Source organism: Lycorma delicatula, chromosome 12, assembly GCF_047948215.1.
Source record: "Lycorma delicatula isolate Av1 chromosome 12, ASM4794821v1, whole genome shotgun sequence".
Taxonomy (NCBI): Eukaryota; Metazoa; Arthropoda; class Insecta; order Hemiptera; family Fulgoridae; genus Lycorma; species Lycorma delicatula.
In genome coordinates this window covers 4,189,080-4,207,690 of record NC_134466.1, presented here as the reverse complement: position 1 = coordinate 4,207,690, position 18,611 = coordinate 4,189,080, and the positions used below count along the sequence as shown (strand labels likewise).

At 31.1% G+C, this 18,611-nt stretch overlaps 1 protein-coding gene across 1 annotated transcript in view; it reads right to left on the bottom strand.

Annotated features, from left to right (window-relative positions):
- Positions 1 to 646: 646 nt before the first annotated feature.
- LOC142333339 (uncharacterized) overlaps positions 647 to 18,611 on the bottom strand; it is a 35,340-nt gene continuing 17,375 nt past the window's right edge. Inside the window, exons 5-9 of the mRNA XM_075380361.1 lie at positions 17,012 to 17,264; positions 14,232 to 14,391; positions 13,460 to 13,561; positions 8,079 to 9,342; positions 647 to 1,612 (exon numbers count right to left, since the gene is read on the bottom strand). Coding sequence (XP_075236476.1) covers positions 789 to 1,612; positions 8,079 to 9,342; positions 13,460 to 13,561; positions 14,232 to 14,391; positions 17,012 to 17,264 — 2,603 coding nt within the window. The 3' untranslated portion in view covers positions 647 to 788. The remainder of the gene's footprint in view (positions 1,613 to 8,078; positions 9,343 to 13,459; positions 13,562 to 14,231; positions 14,392 to 17,011; positions 17,265 to 18,611) is intronic.

Below are 18,611 nucleotides of genomic sequence, written 5' to 3'. Positions count from 1 at the left end.
TAACGAGATGAGGTTATTTCTATGCACATCAATGAAATTATATGGCATGACGAGAAGTGATGTCTGTATAATCACTGATGTCTGTGATGTCAAGTATCATTAATGAAACATTAATCTTATTTATTTAAGTAATTCTGAAAACTAAATTTAATTAACTATAAAAAAGTTTCCTCATAAATAGTTCGAAAGACTTATTACTTATTCCAAAGTAAAAAAAATAATGCTTAACACTTGCCCGTACATTATCTGTAGAAATAAAAAATTAATGGTTGCAGAAATATAAACTCTCATTTCAGCACACAAGAGTTGATTTTTAAAAAATAACACCATAATTCAATAATTAAAAGGTTAAGTTAAGAAAAAACGATTTACAAAGTACGTCATACTATGTTGAACAGAACAACACTACAGTTACAATGAACCATTTACTAGAACAGAAGAAGAAAACTGTTCTGTTAAATTTAACTTTGTTACATTTTTTTCAGTAAAAAAAAGGAAAGAAATTATACATATATATTTAATCTAGAAAATACAGCAATTCAATGACCTGTGATCTAAAAAAAAAATTACCTGTAGGATGATAAAACTTTACGAAAAATAAATGTTTAAATTATAAATTTTGATCACAGAAGAAAAAACCCGATTCTAGTAAAAAAAAATCATACATACAATAATAATAAAAAAATCTCACGTTCAAAGCATTTAACATTCAATCGACCACTGATACATATAATTATATTTTTTTAATAATTAATTATAAAAACATAAAATATAATAATAAAATTAAATCACATTAGTTCAATAACATTATGTCTCGAATTATCAGGTGTATCCGTATTATCTAAAGTAATGACGATAAAATTAGTTTGATCTCGTATTTCATGAACGGTATCGATCAAGTTATATTCATCGTCATATAGTTCATGATCAAGACTACGTACGGGTAAATTCAAATTATAACTGAATAAACCGATGTTTGGATTATTACGCAATTTTGATGCTTCACGTTGCGCGAATGTAGAAGATGCCGAATAACGATAAAACGAATTAAGGCTATTAGCACTAGTCAATTTAGTATAAGCTTCTAATCGGCATTCATTTCCATCACAATTCCAAATGAATATGCATTGACATTCATAATATTCCCGTTTATCGCTCGATTGTTTTTTCAAGTGATAAATAAGCGATTCGACATTTAATCTCATATGTACTAAAAATAAAATATCACCGTTAAACGGGCAAATATTAATTATTTCCGTCTCGTAATCGTTTAACGACCAAAATTTATAATGTTCACATTTACATATAATATCGGCTGCTTGATGACATAACGGCTCGATATCAAGACTATTCTGTCGAACAAATACGGATGGCACATTCAATTTATCCGCTTTGCTATTCGATATCATTTGTAACTGCGAATAAGCGGTTCCGTGTACAACGATCGGTAGTGCGCAATGGAAACCTATACTGCTTTGATCGTCATCTTCAATATCGGTAATAGTAGAAATCATTTCTTCGTCGACTTCAATAAATCTTCTGTCAAGTTGAACGGAACAACCCTGAATTAACTGATGACCAAATGCTTCATGTAATTGTTCTTTAATAGACTCTGAAATAAATAAAAATAATTACTCATACATGAATAATGTACTTGAATCAGAAGATAATACTATTCAGTGGATAAAAAAAAAACTACCCCAAGTTAAATGAATCAAGAAAATTGTGATAAATCTTGATCAGAGCATCACAAAATACTCTGCGACTTGTAGAATACTAGAGTACAATATCCATCTTACATGAAAGTCTAATGAAGTTTCTTCTGTGTTTTTCAAAATAAATGTAATACCAAATTCCATGAATTATCAGTAAAATTAAGTTTTAACAAGGTTAAAGATTGTTTGTGGCAACAGTACACACAATATGCTATTATTAAAATATGTTTATATTCAACTGCCATTTCAAAGTTTTATTTTTTTTTGAATGTCATAAAAACCAAAAGTAAATATATGTTAATAATTATCAAGGAACAACAACCATAAACAGACTACTTTAATAAACAAACTCAATAGAAACTTAACAATTTATAAGATAAATTTTTCAAATTTACTGATTTTCAAAAAATATTCCTGTTCATCTATAATTATAGATGTTTATATTTGTATTATACTGTGCAAATTAAATGCAACAAGCTATTTTTTTTCCCAAAATTGTTATATGATTGTCAGTTATGTCTAAAATCACCTTCAACCGGTTCTATCTGCCTATAGGTGGTGGGTCAGATTTTAATACCATAGGCTTTTGGAAGCTGACTGGAAGGCAAGAAGACCCAATGAAAAATTTTTAACTCCTAAAATAAAGAAAAAACATTTAGCATGGACCCAAAAATACAAATCATGGACTGCTGATGGTTGGAAGAAGGTAATATTTAGTAATGAAACTCATTTATTTGTGCAGGGTTACAAAGCGAATGTTGTGAAACTAATTGACAGTAAACTTTTTTGAGACCTAAGCGTGTCCAAAACTGTAAAATACCCCCTCTGAAACAGATGTTTTGGAGGTTTCTTCACAACAAACAGCACTGTTCAAGCTATGATGAATTCAACCACATAGAAATTTATGACAGGATTTTCCATTCATGCAAACCTTTGATGGGACATTTCAACATGACTTAGCCCCTTGTTATAATTCAAAATCGGTCAAGACTTTCAAGCTGGAAAATCAAATTATTGTGCTCGATTGGCTGGAAATTCATCAGACTTAAATCCCATTGAGAACTAGTAGAATATTTTGAAGAGATGGACTGTATGGAGAGATGGTAAGATGGACTGTCTGACAAACGAACGCATGATAACTGATGCTATAAAAGTGTGGTTTCACGGTGATGAATTCAAGAATATATATGCACTAATCTAGAAATTACCTCTTGACATTTTGGCATCAATGCCCAAAAATCTTCAAGAGGTAATTTCTGCTAAAGGAGGGCATATTTCATATTAATATATCAGTGTGTCAGTGTAAATAAAGACATAGAATAAACAGCATAGTTTTTTTTTTTTACTTTGTCCTAATTAATATTCACAGTATAGTAAATGTAATATTTTTATAAATACTCAAGTTTATTGTTATTATTTAATTCTAATATCTTCTCTAAATATTTTCTACATTTTTAATTGTATGTTTATGCATAATCAGTGAACAGAACAACATTTTGAAAATTCTTTCTTTATTTTATGCACGTTCTCAAATGTTCTAAAAATTTCTGTTTAAATGATATGTTAGTTTTCGTAACGTATATTTCTTTTTTATTACTTACAATTAATTAATTATATATAAAATAAGCCACTGATATTAAAGTTATCTTTTGATGTTTTTTCTACAATTTTGGTATTTTATTAAATTATTTACCGGTTTAAAAGATACACTATCATTTTCTAAATTATAGTACGGCAAAGGAAAATTTTAACAGAAGGAGAAGATTACTAGATCAAACAAAAAAATTAAGGAAGAGACTAGCAAAGTGACATATATGGAGTGCAGCAACGTACGGTGCTGAAACATGGACACCAAGAAAGATTAGAGGTAGTGCTTGAAATGTAGATATTGTAAAGATATATGATGAAAGGATAAAGTAAGAAATACAGGACGATCGGGGAACAAAGAAAAGTGCTTCAATATATATAAAGAAAAATGAACTGGCTACCGATGAGAAAATTTCTGTGGAAGACAACAATCGAGGGAATAATGGATGGAGAGAAGATAAGAGGACGAAGGGGAGGTATCAGATGATAAATTGAGTTCAGCCACGCCAATACCAAATGTGAAATCCAGTAGTAACATAAATATCCAATTAAGGTGGTCTTAACATATTCTCTGTAGCCTAGGGTAATAATTTATGATGCGCCATGTGACCTGGGGGAAGGTGAGTTTCCTGGAATCAAAATACACTTTTATCGGATTATTATTGAGAAAAATTCAAGATTGTTTCAGGCTGATAAGCAGGATACTGATGTTGTGCATTACATAGTCGAGTGCGATAAGAAGGTTTTTTTTAAAGGAGCTTGTTGAAAACCGAGGTCATGTTTTCGTTGAACATCATTCATGCAAGGTTAGGAACCATTTACACAGGTGAGCCGATGCTTCAGGTGTCTTCGGCTAGGGCACAAGGTCAAAAATTGTAAGGGAAAGGAGCTCTGTTCATATTGTGGTATGAAGGGACACCACATATTCCCATATATGTGAATTGTTTCGAAGTAGGGAAACCAGCCGGCCGTGACTGTAGTTTGGAGGATTTTGTGTACAGGGGTGCGTGGGATTTGCTGCTCAGTTAGATATAGTTTGACATTGAGGTTGCAGCTATTACACTTTTCTTGTTTTGTTAAGTTACATGTCAATGTATTCGTTGTTTTTATTTAATGTTTCATTTTGTCAGTTCTGTTTTTATTTTTATTTACATGTGTTGAACAGATGTTTAGTTTGACGTGTTGTGTTTTTGCCTTCAGAATGAATGTAAGACAATTGTTTAGTGTAGTTTTTGTCTGGTTAGTTATTTTGTTTTATTGTTAGTAGTTTGCTGTTTGGAGTTTATTAATATGATTTTATACTATATGTTTTTGTGTTTTAGGTTAGCGTCTTGTGATCGATTTGTTTTGTGTATTGTTGTTATTGTTTTACGTTTTTGTTAAGTTCTTGTTTCTGTTTACAATTTTCAATGTTCTGTGTTTAGTGTTTGGTATTGAGGGCTGGACTCACTCATTCTTCCATTGGGTGGGTAGTAGTCAGCTCAATCGGTGTGGTTTAGTTTAACACTTGAAAAGTAATATCTGTAGGATCTGTTTAGGTTAAGTACACTGATGGGAATGTCACATGTAGCATTCGTATTGGGAGACTACAAGATGCCTTGAGGCTTGTTGAAAATAAACTCCGGTAAAGTCCCTAAGGGCTAGGTACAAAAAGGGGTGGTGCGGCAACTGGATCCGTCATTTGGCAGGTGTCTTCACCTTTGGGATGAGGATGATAAATTCAATTAAGATCGAAGGAAGATATATTACTAAGAGACTGACAGAAAATCGTGAAGCTTGGAGGACGTAGCAAAATGTTCCAAAAATCTCTGTTTAAAGGATCTGTTTTACCTTTACAAGTGCATATATCTTTAGAATCATTATAATTAATTTTATTAAGATTCAAATATTCTGCTAAATTATTTGATTTAAAAGATAAAAGGGCAATTTGGAAAGTTCTTGACATTACAAAAAAAAAAACAAAAGATTTTTCAATGTATTAAACCTTGTAATTCAATATATTTAGAGAAACGACTTATCAACTTTTTAATAACCTCAGTAATTATGCGACTTGTCCAATTCTGCAAAACATGCAGTTGTGTCACCTTTGACCTCATCATTTGAAGAGTGAATCTTCAACCGGCCAAAGCATTTCTTCAGGTTTGGGAAAAGAAAGTAATTGCTTGGGTCCAAATTCAGTGATTATGGTGCATATGGAAGCACTATGAAGTGAAAGTTTGAGAGTTTTGCACCAACAACCAGAAACATATGTGCAAACGTATAATTAAGGTGAAACAGCACCTTCTTTTTGGCCAGATGTGGACGTTTAGCCTGAATAGCACCCTTCAATCGATTCAATAGTAAAATGTAACATCCCGGTTATAGTCCTGTCTTTTTCAAGGTAGTCTATGAGAATCTAAAAAAAACATAGTCATGATATTCCTGCAGATGAAAACAATTTTGCTTTCTCTGGTTACTTTCACTTGCTCTCACCTACTATTTAGAATTGTATTTGGTCTCTGGCAAGATATAGTGAATCATACATTGTTATATATTGTATAACAATATATTGTAGTATAATAGTTATATTGTTTAGTTTCATACATTGTTATATAATATACAGTGAATTAAGAAAGTTGATGTATAGTATGCTTTAGAATTATGTGGTGCATTCTGTTCTTTCAGCATTACGTCGGTTACCCTGTGAATTTGTTGGGCGTTGCTGAGTAATAAACCAAGACGTCAGTTGTTGAATTGTGATTGAATGTGCTTAGTTTCGTTCATTCAAATCAATAGTTGCGAGAAACATAATAGTTCTTTTGGTAAAGAGGAAATGCATTTTTCTCGTTGAATACGTCTTTCGTGAAGTATACAGATTTAGTGAATCACAAGTTTTCTCAAAAGTTTCAAAATACAGTTCCTTGCCAAAATGCAGTTCAAACTCTTATGAAAAAATTCTGGGCAACAGGCTCAGTTGAAGATGCTAATCAAAGTGAAAGACCACCTAAACTAAACAAACAGAAGCTGCTTGATATTTCGGATGCTATAGCCAAAAGTCCATTACAGTCAATGTGTAAGTTAGCACAGCAGCAAAATAACAGACTTGCTACTGCACATAATGCTAAAAAAAAAATACAGAAACTTTTCGCTTGCAAAGTAATGTCTGTTGAATAACTGAAACCTATAGAACATGCCAAAAGACTAAATTACTATCAACGATTTAAAATTACTGTCCTCAAAGTATTGCAATGCCAGGCCATAATAATCACTTAATGGCATATGGTATATGCCATTAATGACATAAAAGCATTAGTAGCTCAAATCTGTAATTTTGTCCCTATACACCTATCAGGAAACATAATTTAAAAATTTGCATCAATATCTTTACACGAATTTAAGGATAACTAAGTTTGTGCAACACTGAGAACCAACATAATCTATATCTTAGAAACATCGTCTTTATAACAAAAAGAAGTAACTGTGTTGTCATTCTGCGTAAATGAAGTTCAGAATTCAAATATATCATTTGCTGCTGAAATGCTTTTACTTTGACCAGAAGGTCCAGGCAAAAAACACACAATGTTATACAACCACCGTTCTTACAACTGTTGATCAAAGCTTTAGTCTTTTCTTTGTTTTCCTGTTTAGCCTCCGGTAACTACCGTTTAGATAATTCTTCAGAGGATAAATGAGGATGATATGTATGAGTGTAAATGAAGTGTAGTCTTGTTGTACATTCTCAGTTCGACCGTTCCTGAGATGTGTGGTTAATTGAAACCCAACCACCAAAGAACACCAGTATCCACGATCTAGTATTCAAATCTGTGTAACAATATATGGCTTTACTAGGACTTGAACGCAGGAACTCTCGACTTCCAAATCAGCTGATTTGGGAAGACGCGTTCACCACTAGACCAACCCGATGGGTTCAAAGCTTTAGTCTGAGCTTTAGTTGGAGTTGAAGTATCACTGGAAGATAAAAATATTGGTTTATATCTAACCACGGGTCATAAAACAGTCTTTTTAGATGCCATTTAAAAGCAATTAATTACCTTAATACAAAAAAAAAATTCATGGTGTTTGAGAGAAATTCCAAGAAAACAACCTTTAAAATTTCACCAGTGAAAAAATTAACTGCAATTTGGAATATTCCTCCTTTAATATAAAAGAATAATTAGGGAATGTAAGTAAGAACAGGATATAGTAATGGCTGCTCGATGCACATAATTGCAACGTGCTGGATGATGGGGTCGCCACTTCCAGATGCCGGGAAAGTATAACAAATATATTTTGGCATTACTTAAAAATAGTAGCATTACTTCAAATAGTAACAAAAATGAAATTCACTGAAATTTTTTGCAAATTTTTCTGATCTTTTTCTAAAAATTCCTGACTAAGTTTATATTTCATGACATTTACTGACTTTTCCTGCCTGTGGGAACCATGAAAATGTGAACAATACAAATGTGACTGGGGAAAAAATTCAGAATAGGAAAGCTAACTGATCATGATCAATATTTCAAGAGAGAAAAATAACAATGCTAGACAGTACAAAAAGGGCTGGGAAAGATTAAAAATTATAGATTATCTATAATGAAATGGTAGTGTTACCAATTTCTTAAAAGATTAGATGGAAACAGAAGAGAGACTGCAGATGAACATTATGTAAAGGACATACCAAAAATCAGTTAACCATATTATGACACCAACAAGCTATTTTCATACATCATATATTACTACATTTAATTGAAACAAATAAGATATGCATTATATTCTACATAATAATTTTATACTTACTATTAAAATTTAATGGCCTCTTTTCTTCCTTCACTTGTACCGATGCAGTTCTAAAAACAGTTCGATCGCTATTTGATGATGATGCATTTGTCTGTTTGTAACTGATCTTTAAATTAAATTTATTAGTATTACATGGCCTCAAAACAATTTTAATTTTTGGAACTGTACTATTATTAGACGATAAAGAAATATTTTCATTTTCATTATCGTTAATCGGTATTTCATTACGTGAAACAAAATTCTGTTTACTTGTAGTATTATCAGTTGTAAATCTAGTAATTTCATTATTACTTAGAGATGATTTAATCATAGTTTGAAATGATTTCCTTTCTTTAGAACCAACTGATAATAAAGATTCAAACGCTTGTTTTTTATTACCGGTCCCGCTATTTCTATAACTATTATGACAAAAAATATTTCTAATACTATCATTATTTTGTTGAGGTATTTCTAAAAATTTCTGTATTAAATTATGCCTTTTGATATCACTCGGATTAGGTATCCATGTTTCACATTTCGGCGATAATGATGAAACCGAATCGACTTCCCATTCTTTAATAATATCTAAAACGGTTTCGTGTTTCGCAGAAATATCACTACTACAACAGTCTTGTCTCTCATCAGTTTTAATAACGAGTTGGCTTGTTATTAAATCATTACCGATATTGCATTTATTATTTATATCTTTTACAGTAAATATTGAATTATTATCCATATTATTATTAACATACGGGGGAGTACAATTACCGCTGGTATCGGGAAATGAATTTTTTTTACTCAACGGACTCAATGGTGGCGTATTAAAATTATATATACAATTATTTATATTTAAACTATCAGGAGAATTAAAACAAGAATCGCTAGTGTGCGGTAAACTGATTTTATTATTGTCATTTACATCCTGTGGGTTATTATTTAATAATTCTGGATCAGTCTTTCTATCCTTATTATATCTTTCAGTGACACGAATTTTATTATTAATAATCATTTTAGTAAAAGGCTGTTGTATTACTTCTAATTTTGAAGACGGAATAATCTGTTTATCATCGTTAATCAATAAATCAGTCTTATCACAAACAGTTTTCTTTTCGGGCGACGGAGAGCTGAATTTATATCGTGGTAATTTATTTTTACCCTCTGGTTGTATATTTTCCATATCTTCTTCATCGCTACAGAATTCATACATTTTATCTGCTAATCGTCTTCTACGATACCACTTAAATTTCGGTTCACAGCCATCTTCTACTTCTTCAAATGCATATACCTAAAAAAAAACAAAATAAAAAAATAAAACGATTATAAAATTAACTAACATTAATATTTTTGTTTTAGAATCATACTGAAAAAGAGATACCCCACAGGATATATTTTTCAATTCTATAACTATTTTCTTAATTTACCATACCTCTACTAGAAGCATACAAGATATTTAAGTCAAAAATACTCATAATTCTGTTACTGGCTGTTATTTTATACCGATCAAATAGTAAAACTTATGAAAAATGGGCAAAACAGATTTTATGGTAATTTTAAAACAGGTTTTTTTTATGGTAATCAAAGAACTTTAATAGGTAAAACTGTTCCAGGAAAAGATAAACTGAATTATATCCGGTGTGTCAAATCTATTGATTAGAACAGTTTGGTTATTTTGAGAGGAGTCATACGAACAAAAACAATGCTGAACATTCCAGAAGACCTGTTGTTGAAGTTAACAATCGCAAAGAATATTGAAAAAAGTATGATAAGCGATGGAGAATATTAAGATTGAAAAGTGTGAGATCAATAAGACTACAGTCATCTGAAATTACCTGTGTCATGTTTTAAGGAACTAATTATTTTTACTTAACTGAGAGACTGTTTTTTTTCCATACAGCTGATGAAACTTAGATACATCTGTATAAACTCAAACAAATGAAAATGTCAAAACAATGGAATGTACAAGCATTACGTGAAAGAACTTTTGTTTAACATATTTATACATATATATTTTGACCACCATTTTGGTGGTCAACTTCCCAATGAGATATCACAAAAATAAAAGTCCTTGTAAATCATTTTAATGTTCTATCTGAATCTGTAGTTAGAGTTTTTGAAATTCCAAGAAAGTGCACAGAAAGAAATAATAACCCCATCAATGAACTAAAGTTAAAAAAAAAAAGTTTAATTGAAATATTCTTTGTATTAAATATTTTTACAATAAAACAATTTGTTTACTTTCAAGAGAGTACGATTTTGTAATATTATGATATAAATGGCACGGTCAAGGAGTTAAATAACAGTGATTGGGCACCAATTAAATACTGGTTTGAAATGCCATGATAAAATATCCTACATGAGAATAAATCTAGATTATCAAAAAAATCATACAATAAAACTGAAAATAAATTTAGAAAATTTGAAGTATTTTGATTTTTATTTTATCAAAGAATAAGTAAATTTTTTATTCTGCCTGGTATATAATATATTACATACATCAAGAATGGATGTGTTTATTCATCCACAAATAACAAAAGGAGATTTACTAACATTTGCCACGATTAATCAAGGGAAACTGTGGGAAAACAATTTTTATCGGTGCAGCATCACAAAATACACAATTAAAATAAAAATATATCAAGTAATATTAAGACAAATTCATGAAGATACTATAAGTATAATAAATAATTAAAAAATAATTCAGAAATCAGAAAGCATTGATGAAAATTATTGGAGCACTTATTTTAATGCAAAGTGAATAGGAAAAAGAAAATTCTGACTTTTAAAAAAAATTTAATTATTATTAATTAAAAATTCATCGACAAATTTAATATTATTTCTGTAAAAAAAAATCTTTTTGTGATCTCTTCAGTAATTTAAAAAAATAAATTATTGGTCGACTGAGAATAGTGGAGGACCAATCTTGCCACATCAAAGTGCAGGCATTCTCTTCCACGCATTTTTGTGCAAATGTTGAAGGACACTTTTATAGTATTCCTAGTTGGACTGTCTGCCCATAGGGGCAAATTTGTGATGCATGATACCCGTAGCATCAAAGAAAACCACTAACATTGTCTACAATCGACTGACTTCTTTTTTGTGGTCATGGTGAACTTGGACTTCTAAAATGTAATGATTGTGCCTTTGATTCTGGGTCATATCCATAAACCAGTGATTCATCACCTGTAATTACCCTTTAACAAATCTGGATCAGTTTCGGCCTGCTTAATCAGATCTTGGGACACTTCCAAGTCGTTTATGCTGGTCTGACAACAATTTTGGAATGAATTTCACAAACGCTTGACATATGTTCAAATCTTTAGTTAAAACTGACCGAATCATATAGAAAATTAAATTCAGTTTATCGACCATATTCCTAATTGATCACAGTGTACTTAATCGTGAACTTTGACAATGTTTCTCTTGGTTTTTGAACCAAAAGGCCGGCTGGACTGGGGTCATCTTCAGCTGATTTATAGACATCTTTGAATCTGTTAAACAAGATAAAAACATTTGATCGGCTCAGACATTTAACCCCGGAAATTGTTTCTAAGAATTGATAAACCCCTGAAGCCGATTTCCTGGTTTTCAAACAAAATTTGATACAAACTCATTCCGTTTTTTCATGCGTTCTGCAAAATCAATAATCCTCTAATCAATAACGGTAAACATGTTTTTACTCAACAAGAAGTCACTCTCTACTGAGCAAAGATATCACGATGATGTTTTCAGGATGTTTCAAGAACAAAACAATCTTATCACACCTGAGGACAAACCTACCCCTCCATATAAAGCAGTGATAGCATCTGTCTTAAAACTTTCCATTCACACCTTATATTTTTCTGTACTTGTAATAGAGTTAATTTCAAAATTTAATTGCCGCGGTAGGGAAAAAGCATCACTAAAAAATTTATCTTTAATAACATGGGATATACGAGAGTCTCTTTTTGTTAAAGAAATACATTTTAGATAATAGATGTTTTTCGGGAGGTGACAGTTTTTAAATGTTTGGAGAAAAAAATAAATAAAACACTTACCAAATAGTACAACTGATTATTATATACATTTAGAAACAAATACCGACTAAGTTGGTAATTTCTCTTAACAACTGTATATTAATTATATGTTAACCTCTTGAGGAAAGGTTAAAATGGTTCAGATCAAGCAACTCAAGTATCTATAAAATATAAAGTGTGGGTGGGAATACTTAATTTAACTTTTCAACAGTTAAACATAGAAAAATTAAATTTAACAAATGGTTACCTCAGAATTACCTATTTCGAAGTACAAAATCTCACCAAACTCTCAGGGAGTCCCCACTTCCTGGAATTTGGGTGAGCAATCAACACAAGTTATTTATCATTTAAAATTAAAAAATTTTCTTTTCAAAAAAACTCATTTAACGCGTACAGAAATATAAACTTTTTTTCTGTTTAGTCTCCAGAACTACCATAAGGTATTACTACTTCAGAGGATGAATGAGGATGATATGTCTGAATGTAAATGATGTGTAGTCTTGTAGTCTCACTCAGGATGACCATTCCTGAGGTGTGTGGTTAATTGAAACCAAACTACCAAAGAACATCTATATCCACGATCTAGTATTCAAATCCGTATAAAAGTAACTGCCTTTACTAGGATTTGAACCTTAGAACTCTCAACTTTGAAATCAGCTGATTTGCGATGACGAGTCCACCACTAGACCGACCTGATAGGTTACATAAATATATACTTAGATAATTTCATTAATACTTTTGTAACTGTTAATTATTTTACATATTCAGTATCATGTAGTGCTTATATATTTTTATTATTGTATAGTTAGTGATTCTGTGCTGATCAAGTTTTTATTATAGTTTCCTTCCAAGATCCTTCCTAACAAATGTTGGAGAAGTTCTATTGTTTTATTCATGCAGTAGCATATCTGCCCACTACTGATTTTATCTATATATTATGTACAGATTATGATAAATGATTCATTCATTTATTTATTTAACATCTATGATTACACTGGAGTCATATCCTATCATGGATATACTTGGCCGAATAAAAAAAATGTATATAACATTTCAGTGTTATAGATTGCTTCTAATTGTTTGTTTTACACTAAATTTGTAAAATTTTATTATCAATTATAAAATACTGACATATAACGCAGAAAAAAAAAACTCAAAAAATTCAGATCTTATCTGTCATCGACTGTGTGGGTGCAGGGTGGATATTAAACAGCTCAATTTACAACCACACAGATTTAAAAACCACTTTTCTATATATTCTTACACCAGAAATAAAGGGACAAATGGGAGAGAGGAAAAAATTTTTAATTAAATGAAAGTTAAAAATATAATTTTTCAAATTCTGTGCAATTCAACATCTCGATAAAACAAATGATCTCTTTTGCTAACCTTTTCAGCTTGATCGGTTATAGTTCGCCGCCATGCCTTTGTCTTAGTCGGGACGGGTTTCATTGCCAAGTTAGGAATACGGTTGCACCATCGACGAGCTCTCTGTTAACATAAATGAAAAATAGTATACAAATAACATTTGAAATAACAAAAAAATCCTTCATTATGATTTAATCATGTTAAATTTAGTATATATACATAAATAAATATTAACTTAAATGTAATTTATTTAAGTTTATTTTCCTCTTAATTGAATAGAATTAAATATAATTAAAAAAAACATATTTTACTTAAAAATATTACCTTTATTAATTTCTTGGGTTAACCGATCAATTGTACAAACTTATAAATTAAACACACAACATTTCACTTAGAATTGTCTAAGCTTCCTCAGGTGACAATACACATTCATACACGCATCATACAAAATTATAAGCTTAGAGAATTCTGAGTGAAACGTTGTTTATTTAATTTAAGCTCAAAAATTGTCTACAGTAGTTCTTAAAAATTTCCTTAATAGTGAAACGCTAAGAAAAAAATTTGCCAATTAATCCAATTAGCAAATTGTTGGCTTCATTACTAGTTATTTCAAAGCCGGCAATGGACATAAACAGTTTATTTTTGTGTATCAACAAAACAGTATTCTTTCTTCAGTTACTAATTTCTTTTACATAATTTTTAAGCGGTCTGTTGAGCCGATGAGATATTATCAAATAACATAAACAATTAATAAATGAAATGATTTTAAAATTAAATACATAATTTAACATACTTCAGTTGTTTGTTGTTGCTGTTGCTGTGGAGCAGGCTGTTGCTGAGGTTGCTGATCTTGTTGATATAATAAAATCGTCTGATGAATCTGGTATGCTTGAGTCACATTTATTGGAAGTAAATATTCCTTAGGATAATTAATAAACAATGACTTGCCAATTCTGATAAAAAACAAACAACAAAACAAAATATATAAGGTATACAATTATCATAAATACAGAGGCTTGTTTTCATTAATCAATGAAACCAAAATACTTAATAAAAATTTAATTTATAGAATATAAATTAATTCTATATACCAAAAAAATATAAAATTGTGGACAAAAGGAAATCACTTCTTTTTCATATTTTTTACTGGTGATTTTTATGGAAAATCTTAAAATCGGACTGAGAAATCATTACAACATTCAGTATACATGTTTACGCTAACTTTTTGTAATTAATTAAAAGTTACAAAGTAAACATATTCAAATTTCAAAATGGCAACAGTGTCATTTTTTTCATTTTTTGTCTTGGCTATCGTTAGTCATGAATTAAGACATTCATCACAGCGATACACCAGCTTCAATATACTCTCGATGAATTCCTCTGCTGCCAGCGCATTTAGCCACTGATTAACAGCATTTTCATCGTCAATCGCGAATTGCTTAAAATTCAAAAATTCTTTTAATTTCTCAAACAACTGGTAATCACAGCTACGTCCGGACCGAATGGTGGATGATCGCAAATTTCGCATCCAAATGTTCTCAATAAATCATACGTCGGACCTGGAACATGTGGACATGCATTATCATGCAGCAGGACAACGATGTCAGTAGCCGTCCATGTGACAGATTTTGAATGGTGTACTGTAACTTACATAGAGTTTTGCATTAGGCTACTGCATTTATGGTTGTTCCACATAGCATAAAAACAATCAGCATTATGCCAAAACGATCCCAAAAGACTGTGGCCATCATTTTACGTCCAAATGGCTGTGGCTTGAACTTTGTTGGTCTGGTTGGAGATTGAAGATGATGCCATTCACTTGACTGCCATTTTCTTTCTGGTCTGCAATACGAAATCCATGTTTCATTCCCAGTAACAATTTAATTAAGGAACTTATCATCTTTTTCTGTGTAGCGCATCAAAAATTCCAAAGCACATCACGTTCGGATGATTTTTTTGTGACTGTTAAGATGTGTGGCACCCGATGTCCACAAACCTTTCTGAAAGCTAAATGTTCATGAATAACGTGACCAATAACAGCTCCTGAAACATCAGGTAAAAGAAGGACCAGGTTGGAAATTGATGAGCGACGATCTTTTTTGATTTCATCATCGACGTCTTTCAACAAGTCTTCTCTGATTATTGAGGGCCTCCCTGAACGTTCCTCATCGTGCACATTAATTAATTCTGTTATTTTTAACCCTTTCTCACCATTTTTGGACGTATCTTTCATTCATTACATTATCAATGTATACATCCGAACACCGTAGGGGAAGACCTTATAACATTACCGGTCGCCACAACACCCCGTCCGTTCCAAGCCCTGAGGGCCTTTACCGGAGGTCATCTTTAGACCCTTTAACTGATTACATCTCACAGTCATCAGCCAGGCCTCGGTCGGGTTGCCACCGATGTAAATACCTCGGCAGACATTTGCAACAGTAAAATACAAATCAAATTTCGCCTTCATGTAGGCCTCAAACAGACATCTTCACACATGATTCCCTCAAACTAACTGACCAAAACCGCGGAAGCATGAACCCTACACCTAGTCCAGATTTGACAGCACCGTACACAGCAACCAACTGCCTAAGAATTTAAGCTGACTTAACGTTTTAATGGTTTAAAAAATTTATGATTCCACGTATTTCACAGTCGGCAGCAACATCGATTTTCCTATTCATTTTAGGATGTCATAACTCACGTAATCAAAGATACTACAAGGCGACAATTTACAGACAACAATGCAGTGTGTACATTACTAGTGTGGTCATGAATGACTCTTCCCAAATCAGCTGATTTGGAAGTCGAGAGTTACAGTGTTCAAATCCTAGTAAAGCCAGATATTTTTACACGGATTTGAATACTAGATCATGGATACCGGCGTTCTTTGGTGGTTGGGTTTCAATTAACCACACATCTCAGGTATGGTCGAACTGAGACTGTACAGGACTACACTCGTACATATCATCCTCTGAAGAATTATCTAAACTGTAGTTAGCGGAGGCTAAACAGGAAAAGAAAGACTGGTTATGAATGACACAGGTTTGCCAACCTTAAGAAGAAAAATTTCCCAGCAGTCTCTACGTTAGAGATATCACTCATACAATCCTGAAATTTTTTATAAATGTCCATCAGTTTTGGGAATGAAACACAAATGTTCACAAGCATAGAGATAAAGTAAGGAGTTAAGGTTCTTGAGAACTGTTATAGGATCATGAGAGCGCAGACAGGAGATGTCATGGAAATACGCAGGAATTAAATTGTTTTTTCCAAACATTCAAGTTTCATGAGATTATATAGACAGCAATAGTATGATCACATCAGAATAATGGATGCAAAATAAATTCAAGTATTGAAAATTATTAAAGAATATATAAACCGAAAAGGAATAGAAGTTTGGGATGACCAAAAAAGAGATCAAAGGATTAGTTTTGGAAAAGAAATCAGCGGATGAAACAGGTAATCTGATATTGAAAGAAATATATATACATTCAAGTCGTATAATTTATAGTTATATGAATTTCTTTCCTAGATTTTAACATAATGAAATAAATAATTAAATCAACCTACTTATGATTTACTCTATCTGCGATGATCGAATCCTTTGGCTGATTACATTTCAGTCGCAAATTATTATTTTCCATTTCAACAAAAATTACGTGCAAGAAATTACCGGAGTTGAAGATAATTTTATTATCGCATTTTAAATTGATGCAAGAATGAAACGATGGAAACGGGAACAATACATCAAACGAAGTATGTACAGTAAGACCGTGTTTTAAACAGCTCAATCCGACACAGCTGTCCCAGTTGGCTGCCATATCTTAAAAAAAATAAATAAATAAGGCAATAAAAACATCAAATTATGCGACACAATTTTATAATACATTAATTACCATTAACTACTAAGTACTTTGTCAACTTATTTTGTACGAGAAATATGTATAAATGAAATGAATAAATCCTTTATTTTGACGGTTCATAATAATTCATTATACAGATATTGGCAGGAAGCGATAGATATACTACGCCACTGGTAAAAAAAAAAAAATTAATACTGATCCAGCATTGCCTGGATGTATCAAGGGAAACTATGGTAAAACCTTGATCAGAGCGTTATAAATCTTCCCATCAGTTTATTTAAAATATAATCAAAAGAATTTTTTTTACCAAAACAGTATTACTCTGATGATAAATTTTTAAATACTAATTAAAAAATCTGGTTATTCAAAATTTTGCTTCAACATGTACATAAATATGTGCTCAAATAATTGTAGTTAACTCCTTCCAAATTATTAATTAATTTGTAGTTATTTTTTATATTATAACTAATTATTTTACGATCAAAATTTTACTGCTATGAATTAATGCCGGAGCAGTTTCTTTTTTTTCTATTTGTGCAGTAGCCTGTCTAACCCGTTTGACATGACCTATATAATATATTATTATGTACCGATCGAGTAGAAAAATTTATAATTTAATACACATATTATAGCAAGAATAATCGGTATTGTACAGCGATGCCTTGAGACAAGTAGAGCAAAGTAAAATTTATCCGTGCTAAAATTATCTTCATTCTAAGGACAGCTTTCTTTTGGTAACATCTTAAGTTTATATATTTTCATTTTTTGACATTTATATCTGCTGATCTTCAGCAGGAGTGCTAGCATCTCTGTCTTTCATTCATAAAGTTCTGGGTTCAAATCCCATTGAGATTTATCATTATTCATACGCTACAAAAATTCATTCTTGCCATCAGTAACTGTAATTGAGTCAAGTATTTCTTGTTACTTAAAAATTAAAAAAAAAAGTCATTTATAAGCAACAATCTCCACAACAGAGATGTTGCACATAAGCAACATCTCTTTTTTTGACAAAAACATTAATTTTGTTTCATTTTAATTATATATTTTTTCTATCAATAATTACAGCAGTAGAACTTCAACCACAACAAATTATTCAGTGAAATATTTATTTAAAAGCAATTTAAAAATATTATGTAAAAAATGTATTTAAAAAGTTGTGGAAGTAAAACATTTTTTTTAAAATAATTTTTCACTGTCATCACGATTCAGATTTGAATATACAGAATTTTCATTAAGTATTGCACAAGCTTTAAATAACTTTTTAAGTGTTAAATATAGAAACAAGAAAATTAGCAAATACTGCT